This window comes from Zonotrichia albicollis, chromosome 15 (assembly GCF_047830755.1).
Source record: "Zonotrichia albicollis isolate bZonAlb1 chromosome 15, bZonAlb1.hap1, whole genome shotgun sequence".
NCBI lineage: Eukaryota > Metazoa > Chordata > Aves > Passeriformes > Passerellidae > Zonotrichia > Zonotrichia albicollis.
Window position 1 is genome coordinate 14,705,791 of NC_133833.1, and position 19,601 is coordinate 14,725,391.

At 42.6% G+C, this 19,601-nt stretch overlaps 1 protein-coding gene and 1 long non-coding RNA gene across 3 annotated transcripts in view; both read left to right on the forward strand.

The window, feature by feature from the left end:
• Positions 1-509: 509 nt before the first annotated feature.
• FOXI1 (forkhead box I1) lies at positions 510-3,849 on the forward strand. Of its 2 annotated transcripts, none has more exons than XM_005492499.2 (2): positions 510-1,352; positions 2,642-3,849. In XM_005492499.2, the coding sequence occupies exons 1-2, from the start codon at positions 675-677 to the stop codon at positions 2,873-2,875; spliced, it is 912 nt and encodes a 303-aa protein (XP_005492556.2). In that variant the 5' UTR covers positions 510-674; the 3' UTR covers positions 2,876-3,849. The 2 variants fall into 2 exon arrangements, with proteins under 2 accessions (XP_005492556.2, XP_005492555.2); XM_005492498.2 differs by having other exon boundaries at positions 510-1,317; positions 2,322-3,849.
• Positions 3,850-12,384: 8,535 nt separating this feature from the next.
• LOC113459967 (uncharacterized) overlaps positions 12,385-19,601 on the forward strand; it is a 63,460-nt gene continuing 56,243 nt past the window's right edge. Inside the window, exon 1 of the long non-coding RNA XR_012582791.1 lies at positions 12,385-12,749. This is a non-coding gene — a long non-coding RNA (uncharacterized LOC113459967). The remainder of the gene's footprint in view (positions 12,750-19,601) is intronic.

A 19,601-nucleotide genomic window follows, 5' to 3' on the forward strand; every position in this document is an offset into this window, starting at 1 on the left:
TCCCCATCTCAGTCCACCACTTTAAACTCTAAAGAAAGGTTTGATTATTAAGCTTGAAATTTTTTCCTCACAAGATTAATCCTTACTTTAGGGAGTTAATTCCATTTATATCAGTAAGATTACTCACGTGAGTAACCAGCCACAGAATTTGCCTGTAGTACTGTGATTGCCTAGGGGGAAGTACAAGCAAGTCTGCAATTAAAGTTACAAAAGGAAAAGGTTTGACCTTTTCATTTCTTTTTTCTTTTCTTCTTCTTTTTTGTTTTTTAAGTATATATCTCTACTGTTTCATTGACTAGTGACAATGGCTTTTGCATTCTAAGGTATTACTAAGAGCAGCATAAAATGCCTTTTCTTTAAGAAGAAAAAAATAGGAAAAGCTAAAGCTTCACTGTGAAAGGTAGAAAAAGGAGGATCTCTGAGTTTTAACTTCAAGAAGCCCTAGGCTTTCTCCATGTGCATCACATTAATGGAAAATTCCTTCATTCATTTAAGAAGATAAACAGTTGTAACTTTCACGTTTGGTTGATGTGACATCAATGACTGAGTGGGACTGCCAGCATTCCAAAAAGGATATCGTCCTCATCTGCAGCCACTCAGGGCTGCGGGGTGGAGCCTGCAGCCCGGGCTGAAACATTTACAGGTGCATAAGTACCTAGGGAAGGGCACAGGTGATGCACCTGTCCCGGGAAAGGAGCACGAGCACAGGTGTGTCACAGCTCAGCAGCTGCCTGGCTCAGAGCATGAGCTTCTTTGAGCCCCCATCGCACTCCCCCCCGCGCTGCAGCCCTCAGTTCCCCAACATCGGCCAGGAGCCTCCGGAGATGAACATCTACTACGAGAACTTCTTCCACCCTCAGAACGTCCCCAGCCCCCAGAGGCCAAGCACCTTTGAGACAGCAGATTACAGCAGCACTCCCAATCCTTACCTCTGGCTGAATGGACCTTCCATCACCCCCCCACCGTACCTGCCAGGATCCAACAGCAGCCCCTTCATCCCGCAGTCCTACGGGATGCAGAGGCAGCTCCTGCCCAACGTGCACGGCTTGGGAGGAACTGACCTTGGCTGGCTTCCCCTCCCATCCCAAGAGGAGCTCATGAAGCTGGTGAGACCTCCTTACTCCTACTCTGCCCTCATTGCCATGGCCATCCACGGGGCGCCTGACAAGAGGCTGACTCTGAGCCAGATCTACCAGTACGTGGCTGACAACTTCCCGTTCTACAACAAAAGCAAGGCTGGCTGGCAGAATTCCATCCGGCACAACTTGTCTCTCAACGACTGCTTCAAGAAGGTGCCTCGAGATGAAGATGATCCAGGTATAGCCCTCTCCCCCTTTTCCCCCACCTCTCATTAAACTTGATGAATTTTAAGATACTTAGTGCACTGTAAAGAGCCGTAGTAGCCCAGATACAGGACAGAGACACAGCAGCACTTTGTTTTCAAAAGGCTGAAGTAGAAAGCAGCTGTGCACTGGTGAGGTGTGAATCAGTGCTGCTGTGAGGTCTCTGCAGGGAAGGGAATTCTGTCCTGCCCTGGGTCCCCCTGAGAAAGGATCAATGAGCTGAGCATGAGACTCAGCACACACAGGAACATTTAACTGGGCAAGGCACACTCATGACCCATTTGGTGTAATTCATGACTTGTGTCAAACTTAACTGGGAATTCAAGGGAGGGGGATTTGTCAAAGAAATCCAATGACTTTGGGGAGTCAGCATTAATTCTCAAGAGGAGAGCAGGGTGCTTTTATTTTGTTTGTTTCAATTAGTGTTTTCCTTGGAATGACACCTCTGCCGTTACCAACCCCTTGGCTGGTAGGCTGTCAGATATTCCTTCATTCATGGTTTCATATCAATAGCTGTTAAGAACCATGGAGAACATTAAAAGCTCATTGAAATTATTCTGCAGTAGAGGGCAAAAAGTCTAGTTCTATCTTGTTAGAAACCTATGCTACCCTACTGGATCTGGAGTGGGATCCCAATGTGGGATTTGATTGCTCTCTGCCATAAATTCAGAAGACCAGCTGTATACTGAAAACTTCCCTCACCAAGAAAACAAAACAAAAAGCCCTCCCACTGACTCCACATGTATTTTTGCCTCTGTGAACTGTCAGGACCAAAGGGTAGAACCCAAACTTTAAACTTTTTTTCTGAATTCAACAGACTTGTGCTTTTGAGTGACTAAAAATCCATGTGTATTGTTCATGCAATTGTTCTGTTTCTGGGAAATGAGAGAAGCACTGTAAAGCCCTAAATGACTGGGTTTTATGTTTGTTTGTGTGTTTATTTTTAACCTAAAAGTGTGGGTTTGTTTCCTTGGACAGGAAAAGGGAATTACTGGACTCTGGACCCGAACTGTGAGAAGATGTTTGACAATGGAAACTTTCGCAGGAAGCGGAAGAGGAAGTCTGACATTGAGGCCAGTGCTGCTGCTCTTGCATCGGAGAAATCCGAGGACAGTACCCTGAGTGGCAGCCCCAAAGCTGCAGAGCATCAGGATATCTTGGAAAACTCATCACCTGGGGCTGACAATTCACCTGAGAAGGGATCTCCTCCTCCCTCCTCCAGCAGCCCGTGCCTCAGTAACTTCCTCTCCAGCATGACCGCCTATGTCCATGGCTCCAGCTCAGGGAGCCGCTCGGGGCCCGTGGGACTCAGCTCTGAACCCATTGACAAAATGGGGCAGAACATGGTAGGCTTCAATTCCTACTCCCCACTCTCCAGTATTCCCAGCCATGGTGTGGGAGACTGGTCCAATTCCATGCCTTCCAGTCACCTTGGCCACAGCAACTCGGTGCTCAACCAGTTTAACACTCATTTTTACAGCAGCCTCAGCACAAACAACACCCTGTACTCCAGGGAAGGGACAGAGGTTTAAATGAAGGATTCTAGGACACTGAAGGGTAGTTATTTATGCGAGGAAATGATCCATGGGCAGGTGATTAGCATTAGCCTCTTGTCTATAGGGCCACACTGCATCCATCTTCCTCCTGACAGCCACAAACTCATTACCCATTACATTGAAACCACAAACACTCCACGTTCAGCAGCTGCACGTGGAAAATCAGGGATGCCAAGAGGAAGAATAGTAAAAAGGTCTCCTTAGACACTGCTTGTACTGCTGCCAACCAGGCAGGCTCCTCCACAGAAGTCCTTGAGAAGTTACAGTTTGCCTTAGGCAGGAGGCTCTTTCTGGTGTGGCATTAACATTGCTGTGTTTTTTAAAGTGATAACAGAAATGTGGTGGTACCTTTAATATCCTATCTTCAGGTATAGGCTGCCTCTACTAAACACTCAGCAAGTTCTTATTTGGCCAAAATCTCCTGAACACTGCAGAATCCATCATAAAAACCACTGTATAGTAACAAACAGCACCTGAATGGTGAGTGCTGCTTTGGCTTTCTCTCCTGCCAGTGCAGACCTGCTCTAAAGCCTGACCCCCTTCCAGTCCCAGGGGGAATGTGGCTGTGCAGCAAACTGACAGCATCATGGACACAACAGAAATTTTGAAGCTGCAGGGAAGCATGACAAAATACACTGGAATTGTCTTCTGCTGTTGGATCTTTGTGTTTTCAATTCTAATTACAGGGTCAATTTTATTCCTTACACATGTAAATCTTGCCACATAAGGGAAAGAGGATCTGTCCTGAATATATAAATATATATGTTTAAGACATGTTTTTTTCTAAGAAGAAAACACATTTGTTATATCTTAACTTTCTATGTGAATTATTTTTACTGAATAAAGGGTTTGAATACTGGGGTGGGAGGTGAGGGAAGAAGAAAAGGGAGGTAAGAAGTTTAACTGTCACTGAATTTCAGTTTCAAAGGCTGGATCTTTCAGATTATCAACTGCAGATATTGTAAAAAGTCTCTGTACTGTATTTTTTTTCATTTTGTAAAAGTCCATGTTGTTCGTCTCTGTGTAAATACTAGAAATAATTCTTATTTTTCCTACACTCTACTGTAGCAACAAACATTTCAAAACATAGATGAAGTTTTTTAAACCAAGACTTGAGTTCCAAATTCATGTAGAGTAATATCTCAAAATGGATAAGTAACCCCAGAAGCATTTTTAATAAAGCATTTGTATAGAAGAGTGTGTACTTGTGTTTGTTTCTACTGCACTACTCAAGCCTTTAAAAGTCCCCTGACCTGTGTGACTTGGGCAATTCCTGTGAGGAAGAGCAGGGTGGTGGAGCAGAAGGTCAGATGCTGAGATGACATGGCCAGACCATCAGCATTTGCATGCCTGGCAAATATAACTGGCTGCTTTTATGCAAAATACTATCACTGAATAAAAATCACCCTTGGAGTTTCCCTGCTGGAGTAAAGTGGTGCCAATCATTTAAATTTCAGAAAGCAGACTGTTTTCACCTGTCAATTAGCCAATATGACTGCAATTTCCCAGCATTCCTATTTATTATTGAATTTCTTTGATGTTTCAAGTTTTCCACTATCAAGGCTGCTCTGACTTTTCCTAGTTTTAGGTCCACTATAATGAATTGCCACTTGGGAGCTGAAGCCTACCTACATTATAACACCTTTGTTCAATAAAAAAAGAAAATGGCCTTCTGGTGGTGTCCTTGTGCCATCTCTGCAAGTTTCTCTCAAGTCAGGCACTTGCTGAGGTCTGAGCTGTAATTCCTGCCCTCACAATCTTCTAACCCTTGCAGAATCTCATCCTGCTGGGTGGGCTGCAAGATTTGTCATGTTTAAACTGAGAAATGTCTTCAGTCCCTGTGTTTATGCTTTGGATTCAGCACACATGTCACAAATTGCCCAGAAATACAGATTCTGTAGAATATATGGTCCACAAACTCAGAGGAATTGTATTCTTTAGGGCTGAAATGGAAAATGTTCCATTATGAACTTAGAGACCAAAAGTGTATTGGGAAAACAGGTGGAAAATAAAGTAAGAATGACATTGCTAAGTGACAGCAGAGAGTAAAAAGCAACTCTTTTGTCACTCAGCACTTTGACTCTCCTAGTGCCCAATCCCAGATAATAACAAGAACTCCATAGAGATGTGCACAAAAGCAAGCTTGTGCCTCATGGCTTCCCAGATGCTGTCAACCCAATGCCACGTTTGGCTTCTGCATGCTGAACAAGTGCTGCCAAAATTCCATCTCACAAAGGTTTGTTCTCCAGTGTCCTCCCTGAGCACCAAGGAATTGGTTCCCCTGCAGCCACCGAGCTGGCTTGGAGCATCAGCTCACCTGGTGGAGCTGCTCCTCGAGGAGGACTGCAAAGATGATTGCAAGCATTGTAATCCTATTTCTCCTCCAAACAGAACTGCTTTGTAATGAAACAAATCTTTGTCTGTATTTTGTGTTTTTCAGAGAGAACTGGTTTAGGTAAGCAGCCATGTCAATGCATTCCTGGAGCTCCTGCACATCTCTGAAGCAGCTGCAGGGAAACTTAGCAGTGATTCTTGTATGAGCAGCACTGCTCTGTCACAGGTAATGCTCCCCCTCCTGAATTTCACCAATATGATCAGTGTAAGAGTTTTGGATGGAAGAGCATCTGGCTTTTAAGGATTTTTTTTGCCTACTATTTTGTTTGTTTGTTTTTAAGTATGCAAATAAAGAAGCCACTAATCTTGGACCTGTAATTAAAATATATTTAAAATATCACTGATATTTATAGACCTATAGTGTGATTAATAAACATGTTTGCTAAACTGCTCAAGAAGAGAGTCTAGGCTCCAAGAACTCTGAATAGATTTCCCTGTTAAAATTCTTATTGATTATTTCATTCTCAGAGTGTGTTTTATGTTGAGATACAGCTGGCTTCACATACCACCGTGTTTCATGACTCTGCAATTATTTGTCCCTGGTTTAAATGTTAACCCTTACAGGCTGCTCCTATCTTCCCCACAAACACATCCAGCCCTAAAATGCCAGAGTAGGTTACCACTTGCTTTCCTTCTGTACCACAGCAGAACTGCAAATAGAAGCTTTCAGGGCAGGCAGCGTGTCTTGACTAATGATTAATGAGTAACGAGTTCCTACGTAAGTCTGAGGTATATTGCTGCAGAATCCCTGGGGCAGCCTCACTGTCACTGACCCCATTAGCAACACTTTCCCTGGGCTCTCACTCCCCAGTTTCCCCCATCTGTGCCCTGGAGTCTGTGACTCTGCAGCCCTGGCTCTAGTGCCAGGCAGAGGAGAGATTTGGTGTTCACAGCAGAGGTCTGGGCACACAGATCCCTTGCACACTGCCAGGGCTGTTCCACCTCATTTTGTGATCAGCTGCAGTCCTGCAGTACCAGGTTCTGTGTAGCTGAGGTCCTTTGTGCCCCAGCAGTCCTGTTGGAGCCCCATCTACAATTCAAGACATTTAAGCCACAAGGTTTAAAGATTTGGGTTTAACTGCAAGGTTCCCAATGCCTGAGCTTCCAGATGATAAACTGATGAGAGCTTAAATGTTACAGCTGGTTCAAAGATGACACCAAGAGGTGTGGTACAAGTATCCCCTGGACAGGAAAATCACATTTCAGGCCTCAGAGTATTTACTTCTCCCATAAACAGCAGTGGGGACTTTGCCAGATTGACTCTGAGTTACAATGCACTAACTTTCTCTCATGAGGGAATACTTTATGAAACTCTTCACTGTTTAGTGGTGTCAATAGTTCCTTTGTTGCTTCATGTGAAAGCATCCCCAGGGGAGGAAAACAAGGAACTTCTTCCCAGTAGGTTTGCCAATTCCTAACACTTCCACTTTGTAGCACTTTGCAGCAATCCTTACAACTCTTTCTTGAGGATTTTAGAAAGAGCTGCCCTGGACCTGTGAGATTGTTTTCCTAAGTAGCACACCTCTGGATCTGTGAGCTATGAACCAAAAGCCTGCTGTACAATTGGAACATGCAGCTCTCCCTGCTTTAAGTGCTGACAGCTGCAAGACTGTGCTGCTGTAGTCCTGGAGGTATTGCTGTTGAATACACCTCAGCTGGTGCTTGCCATGGGCTAGAAACCTGCACAGCTGTCATGCCCTGGACAGAAAGACATTTCAGTTTTTCTCATTTATGCTGAAAGTCTAGTGCTAAGGGGGTGAAGACTGTGATCTACCAAAACAACCCTTCCAAAGTGCATTTGCCCAGTATCCTGCCTGCTGATATTCTGTGCAAATTCATTTTCAGAATACCTCTCCAAAATGAATTTTTACGTGTCATATGTTAGCTAAATTGCAATGCAAATTGTGCTTTACCTTAGCATGGTATTGATTCTTTTTAATCCTAAAAGTGTTCCTCTGCTAATGATTTGCACAAAGTGGATTTACCCTTGTGCAGCACATGATATGCTTTGCTCTTTAAGAAGGAAGTTGAGGCAACTCTAAAAGTGGCCATTCCAGTCCTCTAAAAAGTGCTTTCACTATGTGGCAGCCAGCAGCATTCTTCATGTTAGACATATTTTGATTCTGTAACTGCCCTGAACTACTCCAGTTCCTCTCATTCAATCCTTTGCAGATCTCTCCTGCTGCCTCCTCGCTACCAGTGATGAGTTCCACTAATTATTTCCTCTTGCTTCTGTTCCACTTCTGATTCCAGAAGGTAAGTAAGGCAGGCAGGCAGTAACAGGTGTTAGCATCAAACTCTGCATGAGGAGCTGTCAGAAGCTCTGCTGTAACTCCATGACACATCAGGAGAGCTTCTGCCAAGTTTGAAATTGTGTGTGGCAGCTGGATCAGTAACACACTTCATCCATCCCTGCAGAGCCCCCAGCTGCAGGAGCAACCTGCCCATAGTGAAATGCTGATACTTTCATGGCAGCACAACACAAACTGGTTGTGCTTTGCCCGGTACCTGAATGATGGAAGCTTCCAGGCACCACATGGAAAGTTGGCTTGTGTCATCAGGGGAACTTTTTTATACATCCTGCACACAGGTTCACCAGGGCCTCAGAACTTCCCTGGAGTCAGGATGTCCCACACAGCAGTGGAGGTTATTTGGGATGCAGCACAATGACAGGCACAAAGCTGCTCAATTTATCCCCTCTGTTTCCTTTGCAGAGCTGTAGATTTGTGTGAGAAGTCTCAGTAGCACAGCAGAGCAGGGTAATAATACAGCTCAGCAGCTATTTGATGCTGTTATTTGTACAATGTGTTCTGACATGAGCAGCTTATTGTTTGCTAGTTCATGACAAGAGCTTTGTGTATGCAAACTTGCATGCAAATCAGGCATAATTTATTATTCTTCCCTCCAATGAGAGTGGAAGGAGAAAAACCACTGTTTAACTTCAGCAATGCATTTTCCTATGAATAGGGCAGCTATTAAATGATTTATGAAAGGAATGTTAAGAATGCAAGAAGTTCAAAGAAGGTGGAGGGATATCTTTTTCCCTTGTCAGCTGGGAACCTGGCTATTTAATGCTGATAAAGCCATCATCTAACTTGACTTCAGCTCTTGTGCCCATATGATGTACCTGCACTTCCCTGCATCACAAGCAGGGAGATCTCTAATTAGTCTTCCTGTTATTTAAAACACCCAAACCACTTCAACACAATTCTTGCACAGAAGAATAAATGATCAGGGGGTTGATATTTATTCACTCTTGTTGCCTGTTGCTTTGTAGGGGTCCCCTGGGCTGGTCACAGCTGAGAACAGTCTTGTTTAGCTCAGGTGTGAGGAATTCTCCTGGACCTGCCCCTTAATTTTGCCAGACTGGAGATATCATTTGGCATACTCAGACTTCTTTAACCCCATGAGCTTGCATGATGATTTCTCCTTCTGCGGTGAAATAGGTATCATTTTCACAGAGGTGAGAATTTTAGATTTTTTCTAATGATATTACACATTTTAATAGGAAATAGCTTAATGAAAAATTGTACCCAGATGACTTAACATTAATATTAATAAGCTGGCCTTATCACATATCTTTAATTTAAATTGAGTAGACATACTTTAATGAGTGGTAGAGGTACCATAAAATGGATATTATTTTTCATTTAATTTTATGGAATTTATTTCTATGCAATCCATCAGGCAAACAATGCATGGTAAAAGAGACATAAATATCCTCATGTGGACTAAATATTACTTAGAACTATGGTGAACAAACATGTATCCTGCATGCAAAGGCAAGCATTGAAAACTATTGTTTCCTGGGATGCTACTAATCCTTACTAATTCCTATTGAATATTTAATCTCTCTCCCTCTCCATAACAGGAAATTCTAGAGCAACATTTATCTGACACTTTTCTTGTAACCTACAGAAAAGTTGCTGGGTGTTACAGGGTCAGTCTTGTGTGCTGTAAAATCACAGGTTCTCAGAAATTGCACACTTAGGTCATTGTTTTTCCCTTGGCACTGAAGCCTCCCCCATTCATGCACCACAGCAGACAGAACTGTGCTTTGCACTGAGACTTTCATCATTTCTGTCACTGACACGTGGCCTCCTTAGTGGTCAGGCAATGGTCACTTCTTATTTGGTGTAAGCATTAAATTTCCTTGATCCCAGATTTGTTCTAAGGAAAAATGCAAAGCTTACAGAAGCTGAACTTTTTCCCAGGAGCACAAAGTCATCTCCTGTTCTGTTTGGAAGTAGTAAATTTGAATTAAATTCTGGCTAGTTACAGAGCAAGATTGTTTTTTCATTTGGATTTATCTCACCTGGTCTCCATGCACCTTCAGTAGACATGTGTCAAAAAATGGGACATGCTCTGCAAGATGTGCGCATGCAGAGCAGTCACTGTTTTCTTGCTATGTGTATCCTTCAAGATCTTTATGAGTATCTTAAGATCTGTTCTCTGTTGTGTGTTTATGTGCCTCCTTTAAGATCTGTTATGTGTATCCTCAAGATCCATTTTGACAGAAAATAGATGCAGCCAAAAAACATATAATTGCCTCTCCTCAAGCAAGGATAAGATAAAGTCTCCTGCAGGTTTACTTGTAATATGCTTTTTCCAGTTTTCATATAGTGTGTTGTTTAAAGCAAATACTGTAAATTCAATTGATTTTTTGATGTTAGCATTGATTCAAATATTGTAACTTTATGCAATTTTTGAAGACAGTATTTATGCAAATAAATATGCAAAGAGGCCAGGTCTTTTATCCCCTGGCAAGTTAGTAAGGTAACCCCTAAAGGCTGAAAGTCCTCAGACCACTGCCAATCAGGACATGTTTTGCCCTCTATCAAAGTATTCAACATTCCTAGCCCTGCACAGAAGGGAAAAAATAAGGTCATAGCTGTGGAAAAATATGTTGATCATAACTGATAATATGAAAATGAAGCAGTCAAGCAGGCTGTGGATAGCACAGGTCAGGTCTACTTACACAAAAGCAAAGTTAGAAGTGCAGTGATAGAAACGTGAACATTCTGGAACATGAATGAAACAGAAGCCACCAGTTGTGGTCAGGTTAATCCTTTAATGCTGCTGGTATTTCCTTGTGCCATGTGGGACAGGTGATGGCTGGAGTGTCCTGTTATCCCAAACACAGGGGAGCAACACCAACAAATGGGACAGAGAAAGGGCTGAACTAAACCCTGCAGGGTGGACAGCAAACAAAAACTCTGCAACTTGAGAACTTTCCAAGTTTAGGGGGTTTTGACACAAGTGAAAGCAGAAGTACTAACTCCTGCAAATTTTGAACTTCAGTGTCACAGTGGTTTGTGCACAGCTGTGAGAGTTCCTGGGGTGCTTGGGGCATCATTGTCCTTATCTGTGTCATCCAACAGTGAAACTGTCTGCTTAATGACACATTTTTACTATATATTTCTTGAGATTATTCATCTGCTAACTAGTTTGAGTTTGCAGATTATATTTGTAAAGGAAATTTTCATCTAAACTTTATTTTAAAAGTTTTATGTTAGATTTCAGTGGACAGCTGTATGGACAAAACACACAGGTCTGTGTACTGTGTGCAAATAATTCTGGAGATATGTACAGGCTGGATTTTAATAATATCAGGTAAATCAAGTGCTAACCTTTAAATACTCCTGAAGTTCTGTGAAAATTAAATTTTAAGCCCTGCTATATTGCCTCAAAATTGTGCTTGTTGAACTTAATGTTTTTCCAGTAAGGAAGAAACAACCCAAAACAAAAAGCAAGAGTGATCTGTATTTTATCCTGAATGCACTGACTGCTTCACATACTCCTATAATGAGCTGGAGGGTTTAATGGCAGGAGCAGCACTCTGTGGAGCAAGCATGAAACTAAACAGCCAGGGACTGGGAAATCACTCTGGAATTACTTAAACTAAAATTGCCACCAAGGTTTCTGTCACAAACCTTTATCCATGGTCTCACATAATTTCAGACTCATTCTGTATTTGGGTAACTGCCCTATGGGACACTTTCATCACATCTTCCAAGAGAAAAAAAATATGGAAATTTCAAGCAGTTTCAAATCATCAGAAGTTTTAAAAATAAGTGTGTGTTAGGAGGAGGGAGATGGGCTTTGTTATATAAATTTCAATGGTACTTCTTGCTCACTATTTTTTCCACAGTTGAACTGACACTGAATCAGTTTCACACCTGAAATGAGAGCAGTGAGCACTCGAGATTCACTCTGACCCCTGGGTCTTTGCAAGCTTTAACCTCACACTGCAGATGCACACTGGGGCTGGAAAGGAGACACAGGCACTTTGGACCTGACAGTTATTTTACAAGAATGGGATAATTACATTGATAGAACAGAGAAAATGAGCCCTGCACAAATTAACAATCAAAATTAAATGCACGTGTAATTAAACACAAACAAGGGAACTGCCCAGTTTTAAAGGTTGCTTATAAAACTGCACCAGAGTTCGTGTAAAGGGCCAGAATTTACTGCTTTTGCCAATTGCTGGCAATTAACTCTCAGTGTAGCTAAAGCTGCATTACAATTTTCAAGTCAATGTATCTGCTTGTACCCCGTAGTGAAATAATGACATCCACTTCTGCTGGTTGAAATTTCTGCAGGGCTGCAGAGCCTGGGGAGCTGCAGTGTTTCACTGATTGTATTTGTTGCAGGTTAAACTCAGGTGGAGAATGTCTGCTCCTGCTGCAGTCATTCAAATGGCACTCAGCTGTGTCTCCAGATGGATGGAACCCACTGTCATAACTACAGCACCTAACTGAAAGCACCCTCTGATCAATAATATGATTCCTTTACTTCCACCCTTCAAAAGAAAATGAGATCCTCCTTCTTTAAATTACTCTTTAAAAGGAAAATGTACCTGAAAATCAGTTTTTCATCTCAGGGTTCTTGAACTACTTTTTGCTCACACTTAAAGCATAGGAGAAATTTGTCTGATGCTCAAAATGACCTCCTGAAAAATCTGCCAGAAGTTCCAGGTTTTCAGCTGCTTTTTCCAGTTATTTAATTTTGAAACACTGAAAAAGCCACTCTTCACTTTTGAAATCTATCATCAGTCTCTACTTTCCTGCCAGGAGAGAGTGGGAAAAGATATCATGAGACCGTAACAGCCATTTCCTGTGCTCTCACAATGCCCTGACCACAACAGAATAGAGGATTTATGCATCCTACGTGTCTTGCCTAAGTTTAAAATCTTATGGATTCTGTCTGAAACAAGGAGCAAACAAATGACAGAAACTCAGGGGAAGATCGAATCCATTTTCCACATACAGTGAAAAAACAAAGGCCATTTAATAAAGCCCAACATTCAGCTCTTTTGCCCATGCACACAAGCTTTTTCTTAGCATCTTACTAAATTATTTGTTTGCTTGTTTTCCAGGGGAACCTGCCTGGCTGGAACTGAGGGGGACTGAAGCAAGAGGTGTTCTGAATATGGCAGCACAGCTCAATTAAGGTAAGGAAATCCACAGAAGTCCATTTGCCTGATAAAGCTGCAGTGGCAACAATTAACCTCTCACAGCAATTATAGTTACAGGAATTGGCTCTACAAACTTGGGGCTGTGTCTGCTTTATGCTTACATTTGAACACTACTAATATGTGACAGAAAATAATTCTGTGTGTATTAAATGCAGACTGATGTCTTCCTTTGTGCCCAGTGTATGTTTGGCTTCCAAAGGAAGGAAAATGCATTGTAAAACTGTCTTCATTATGCTTTCCTGTAAAGTGCCAGCTTCCTGAAAATCCTGCATGTATTTGCATTTAGTTCATTTGGAAACTGAGGTTTGGAATGAATGGACATATCTGAGGTGAGGCAGTAAGTTGGTGTTACAAATGAGAGTGTTTGAGATCACTTTAAAAAAATCTGGCAAGGGTATGAGCAGAAGTTAGATTTGTCCCTTTTAAGAGGCTTTAAAATCCCTTCCCCTTTATGCTGCATAGCAGGGTTACCATGACAGCTGACAGTCACTGAGAGGACAAGGACACAGCACACCTGGGTTATTGTCAGCCTGGCTAGAAATTGTAACTCTGCAGTTCCCTGTCCTGCAATCAAAGGTCCTGGTGGAAACACCATCATCCCTCTTTGCCCTGCACCCCATACCCTGTGCATGTGATTACATCTCACAGCTTGTAATTATCTCCTTGGTGCAGCCCCCAAGGAACAATAACCCCTCCTTACCTTCCTGCACAAAGGAGTTAACACACATTGCCACTGAACAGACCTAGTTCAGCTGAATTGTTGTGGCTCTTTAAAGAATTACAATAGCAGGACTTGATGACAAAACTATGTGTGTATTATATATATTTTATCCTCATTATCCAGATTTTTTGACTCAGCAGGAGCTGTCTTCTCTTTAACTTCATGCATCTGTCATTATTTAGGCAGAAAAAACCTCTCAGAATTTTAAGAGCCCTGATCATTCTGCAGTTTCTTCTGATTAGTGCTGGTAACCAGGTGTATCCTACACCTGCCATGGTATAAAAGGTGATCTTTACAAGAAATATAGTTCTTAATTCAGCATGCATCACCTGGTAGTTGTAAGGGAAACCCAGACAAGCTATATGGAATAGCTAAACCCTGTTAGGACATTACTCACATGTTCATGATGCACATTTACACAGAGTTTTTCCAGTGCTGAGCTGATGATACAAATGTAAATGCATTTCCCATCGTCTGAGGCATTTAGTTTGTGACTGCACTAACTCTGTTGCCCTGCTGTTTGTGACACTTCTGCAAGAGATGATCATGTGAGCACCAGCAAGTGATAACACTGTAAATAGAAACAAAATAACTTTATATACCACTTCAGACATACCACATGAAACCTAAGAATCCAAGCATAAAAAGATAGGATCATGCATATTAATGGTCTTAGAATGCTGAAAATTACAGTGAAGCATGCAGAACTACACAGTATGCATTATTTTCATTTTGAAAGCCTCTTTCTAAATTTGTAAAGTTGTCTGCTTAGAATCTTTTAATCAGTTTGATATTGACTGAACCACCAAAAAACATTCTGAAGTTAGTATTTGTTATGCTCAGTTTTACTTTGTTTCCTTTTTTTCTCCAGAAGGCATATTTGAATTGAAATTATTTTGGGGATTAAAACTTCTGACTTACTCAGAATAGTGTGCAAAGAAGCACCTGATATCCCTGTTGTAATCTTTGCTGCAGTCCCAGCTCTCTGGCTCTTCTCCTTTCTCTGCAGCACTCTTCTCAGGGGTTCCTCTTGGGCTCTTGACCCACCCCTATTTATCTCAGTTACCCTCACGAGCCACAGCTGTTGCCCAACTAAGGACCCTGCAGCTGCAGCTCGTTTGGAGTAACCTAGACACACACAGATCTTACAATACAACATGTATTCAGGCCCCCACATTTCCCCCTTTTCTTTTAACAATTTCACAATAACAATATACATACAGTTCCAGCTCTCAGGCTGCCACAGCTCTCGGCTGTCTTAGATGTAACCATAGAATATATACATATCCCTGTACAGTCCCAGCTCTCAGGCTGCCACAGCTCTCGGCTGTCCTTAGATGTTCCAAGGCTCTTTTCCTTAAAGGCCATATTCTTGCAGCTTTCTGCTGCTACAGCTCCTTAATTCAAAGGCCATATTATGTTTATGTTCTACAGTCCCAGCTCTCAGGCTGCCACAGCTCTCGGCTGTCCTATCTTTTATAGTCCCAGCTCTCTGGCTGCCACACCAAAGTCCCAGCTCACTGGCTGCTATTCCATAGTCCCAGCTCTCGGCTGTCACAACTCTCGGCTGTCTGGGGGATTCCATACCTTCTGTCTCTCGATGTTTGGCTGCATATTCGTCCTCACACGGGGCACCAATTGTTGTAATCTTTGCTGCAGTCCCAGCTCTCAGGCTCTTCTCCTTTCTCTGCAGCACTCTTCTCAGGGGTTCCTCTTGGGCTCTTGACCCACCCCTATTTATCTCAGTTACCCTCACGAGCCACAGCTGTTGCCCAACTAAGGACCCTGCAGCTGCAGCTCGTTTGGAGTAACCTAGACACACACAGATCTTACAATACAACATGTATTCAGGCCCCCACATATCCCAATCCCATATATTCGGGTAATGGAAAGGGAGCATGTATGGAAAGGGGTTTCATGGTGTCCAAAGACATGAACAGAGGAGCAAACTCTTGCACACCTATCAAATATTTTAGATATTTTGTTTCAAGAGTGATGTGACAGTCCTGAAATTACCTCATAAAATCCTGAGCAGTTTGAGACAATGTGGAACAGGAGCAGTAGAATACAGCAGTAGCTGGTCTCTGTGGTGGTAAATTCTGACTCTAGAAGGGAAAACAAGGAAAAGAAATATGTGTTAATAGGAATTTAGATAGAAAGTTTTTCTGGGAAATGACATGACCCAGTAATGTACAGAAAAAAAAATAGAAATAGTTGTTTTCATAAAACCATCAGAAAAATGTCATGTTCAATATACTGTAGGGATCTATATAGTAAGGAATTAACTAGAAAATCATAGGAAAAAGTATTATTTTAATCATTTTCATTTGCATCTTGAAAAATAGCCCAGTTTTTCTTTTAATTGCTTATATTATGTTAAACAGTACCCACAAGAAATGTCAGTGCTGTTGAAAAGCAACCCATAAAGTTTTACTCTAATGTCACACATGGGTAAATGATTGGTAAATCAGTTAAAAAATTGGCAAAAGCCAGATCAGAATCCAACGCAAACCACAATTCTTGGGGGGAAAAAAATCATAGATCTATGTTTATAATATTTAACAATAAAATTTACAGCCCTGTTATCTGCCAGTTATGCAAAAACAAACACTTGTGCAGGAGGAGTGTGCCATGTGTTTATACATAAACAAATGGCCTAATCCTGCCCTAGGGCACTGCAGTGCTGCAGCACACACAGATAGCGTGGGCTGAGAGAAACCAGCCAGGCCAGGAGAGAGCTGATTTGTCCCAGGCACCTAAAGGGAATGCAAGGTGAAGTTCCAGGCACAGCTCGAGTTCAATCTAGGAGCAGACTGCTGCCTGGGCACAGAGCAGAGCCCAGGAGCGAGGAAAGCAAAACTCAGCTTGCCCAAGTCAGGAGAGCAGAGCTCTGAGCTTGCCCAAGTCAGGAGAGCAGAGCTCTGAGCCTGCCCCAAGGCAGGAGAGCAGAGCTCTGAGCCTGCCCAAGGCAGGAAAGCAGAGCCCTGAGCCTGCCCAAGGCAGGAAAGCAGAGCCCTGAGCCTGCCCGAGCCAGGGCAGCAGAGCTCTGAGCCTGCCCCAAGCCATGGCAGCAGAGCTCTGAGCCTGCCCGAGCCAGGAAAGCAGAGCCCTGAGCCTGCCCAAGGCAGGAGAGCAGAGCTCTGAGCCTGCCCAAGGCAGGAGAGCAGAGCTCTGAGCCTGCCCAAGCCAGGACAGCAGAGATCTGAGCTTGCCCCAAGCCCGGACAGCAGAGCCCTGAGCCTGCCCAAGCCAGGACAGCAGAGCTCTGAGCCTGCCCCAAGCCAGGACAGCAGAGCTCTGAGCCTGCCCCAAGCCAGGACAGCAGAGCTCTGAGCTTGCCCCAAGCCAGGAGAGCAGAGCTCTGAGCCTGCCCGAGCCAGGAGAGCAGAGCTCTGAGCCTGCCCAAGCCAGGACAGCAGAGCCCTGAGCCTGTCCAAGCCAGGACAGCAGAGCTCTGAGCCTGTCCAAGCCCGGACAGCAGGATTCTGAGCCTGCCCAAGCCATGGCAGCTCTGTCCCAGGAGAGCTCCATGACACCTGCACAGTCCCCAGCCAGCAGCAGAGCAGGCATTGGCTCTGTGCTCCTTCCCTGGCTGTCACTGCTGTAGCAGGGACTTTTTGTGTCAGGTTCCAGCACTGAGGGGAGCTCACTCATCAGGCATGCTACTCTGATCCACGGAATACTGTCTCTGGGATCTCCCATGAAATAGAAAGAGGCATAGGTCATACAAGGTTCTGTGTTACTGATACTCCTCTGGAAAGTTGTTTCATGTCATTCATTAAACGTGGAACATAATTTATACTCTGCATACTATCCTCAAGCTGCATTTTTCAACTTAATGGATAATTCTTGCAGTTTCCTTTTCTGGTCATATCTAGGGAGTCTGATAATGAAATATAAATTAAGTATTTACTTGCTGTCAGGCTGCTTTCCTTTCCTCATCTGGTACAGAGGAAACTGAGTCCAAGGAGTGTAACAGTTCTGTGAAAGCTTGAAAGAGTCGCAGCAGTCTGAGTTTGCCTTCACTAGAGAGGAGGCTGTCTCTGAGATGAATTTTGAGATTTGGGGTGGGCCAGGTGAGTTTTGCCATACAAGAAGCTGTAAGGAGACAGGGCAGCAGTAAAGAACTAGGAAGTTGCATCCTTCCTGCAGAGCAAATCCACAGATTTGCTTCCTGTGCTGATCAAAGAGGCTGATGGCCTTACCTTGCACACAGGAGGCAGCCAGTAATCCTCATAAAGATTATATCACAAGCTTCTTCTGCAGGGTGTAGAAAACTTTGATTAAAAGCCCATCTTTATGGTGAAAATTAGCCCCTTGGTAGAAGTTATCAGACAGGCCAAGGTAATCTAGGCCTTAATCAAAACAGTAGTCCGTTGCATTAAGGCACGTCAAAGATTATTTCAGAGCTATAAAAAGTGACTCATTTGGGTCATTATGTATCTGAGATACGTTGTGCCCATGCAACAAGGTACACTATAAGTTTGCTATAAAGAAAGACACAATTTTATTATGTGGCAGAACTCGATGCATTTTTTTGGTTGGGTGTGGGACGGTTTTTTAGTGGTGGTCTTTTCACCTTCTGTCATTGCCATCCTTGATGTGGCAACATGATGGACACACCATCTTTAGCTCTAAAAGCTTTTTTTTCAGCTAGAACCAGAAAGAACCTTTACCTAAAACCAGGACTAAAGAGGATAAATGGGTCACTAATTGTACTTGCGGAAAACTTCATGAAGCTCAGTGTCTAAGGCAGTGGCTCTACTTTAAATGAGGTCACAATGGCAGTTCAATATTGTGGGATTTAATGAAAAGACAAAGTGCTTTTTTTATTGTGATACTGTTTGGAGAACTGATTTTTCTGCTCTTGTTCAGCATGCATGGTTTTTTAGTGGGTTGACTTATTCAAGGGAAATCAAAACTGGCCCGATGTATGTCCAATTTCCCAAAGTATTGATAACCCCTCTCCAGTTAGTTTTAACCCAGTCAGTCTTTGGAACCCCATCTCCTCCATCACCAATTACAGGAGGACACAGAGTGACAGTCAATAAGAATTTTATTTAGAAGCTACAGATTTTTATTTTAAAGCTACAGTCACTAAGAATTTTATTCAGAAAAATTCTAAGTAGAATAGAATTCTAAGATAGAATACAGAAATGGCAGACATGCTGACAATTGCTTAACAGTTGGGGTTTTTCTAATACATTGTTCAATTTAGGTAGGGCAGGAACAGCTGTTTCTCTCTGCAAATGCTTGACTTTTGTGGAGGAATGCTGAAGGAAGACATTCATCTAAATTATAAATAAATCAGTATTTCAGCAAAGGATAGTGTGACTTCAAAATGTTTAGACCTAAGCAACAGATGGTGAGGCTGCTGCAGATCAGGTGTCACAAGAGAAATCACTGGCTGATGACTTCCTCCTGGTCCTTCTCACTGATTTGCCTTAAGCCCAAGTGTCTTGCTGCTTTTATTTTAACTCTTATTTATTTCAATCTTCCAGCCTTGAAACTCCAGTTTTTAACCCATGGTTTTAATTCTACTACTGATATTATCAGTCAATAAACAAAACACAGTTGTCTCCTGAAAAAAGGAGATTCCTCACTTGCCATTCTGAAGAATGTAAAAGTAAATTGCTTCCCGCTGAAGCTAAGCAGATACTTGGAAGACAATTCTGCATCACAAAGCTGGAATTGAAAGCTAGAATTAAGCTCATCACAGTCTCTTCTTTCTGTCTTTTCTAAATATCACTTTAGAAATATATCCTGAGAGTTGTTACAGACAGATGCCACCTCTAATCTTCTTTTAGCCAGATTACTAAAACATAAGCTCTTCTTCTTTCTGCCATGAATAGGGACAACTTATGGGAGCTCAAATACTGACTGCCTCAGGAATGAGTTGGATAATTTATAGAGCAGTAGAGTAAGGACAATAAAATACTAAAACAATATTTTAACAAAAGGTTGGCACCAAGTTTTAAGTAGGTATGTTGTGCACCATACTTTTAAAACAAGACAAAACATAAAATTAAATAATGTAGGGAAGATAGGGGAGCTAGATAACTGTTGAAAAGTGAGTGGTAATGTGGTGGACAGGGATAGCAAGCAAA

Bases quoted from the DNA above. Each gene is read 5' to 3' on its own strand.
- FOXI1 (XM_005492498.2), top strand. From the start codon at position 675: ATGCACCTGTCCCGGGAAAGGAGCACGAGCACAGGTGTGTCACAGCTC. The intron at 1,318-2,321 runs GTATAGCCCTCT...TTCCTTGGACAG, and splicing joins TCGAGATGAAGATGATCCAG to GAAAAGGGAATTACTGGACT.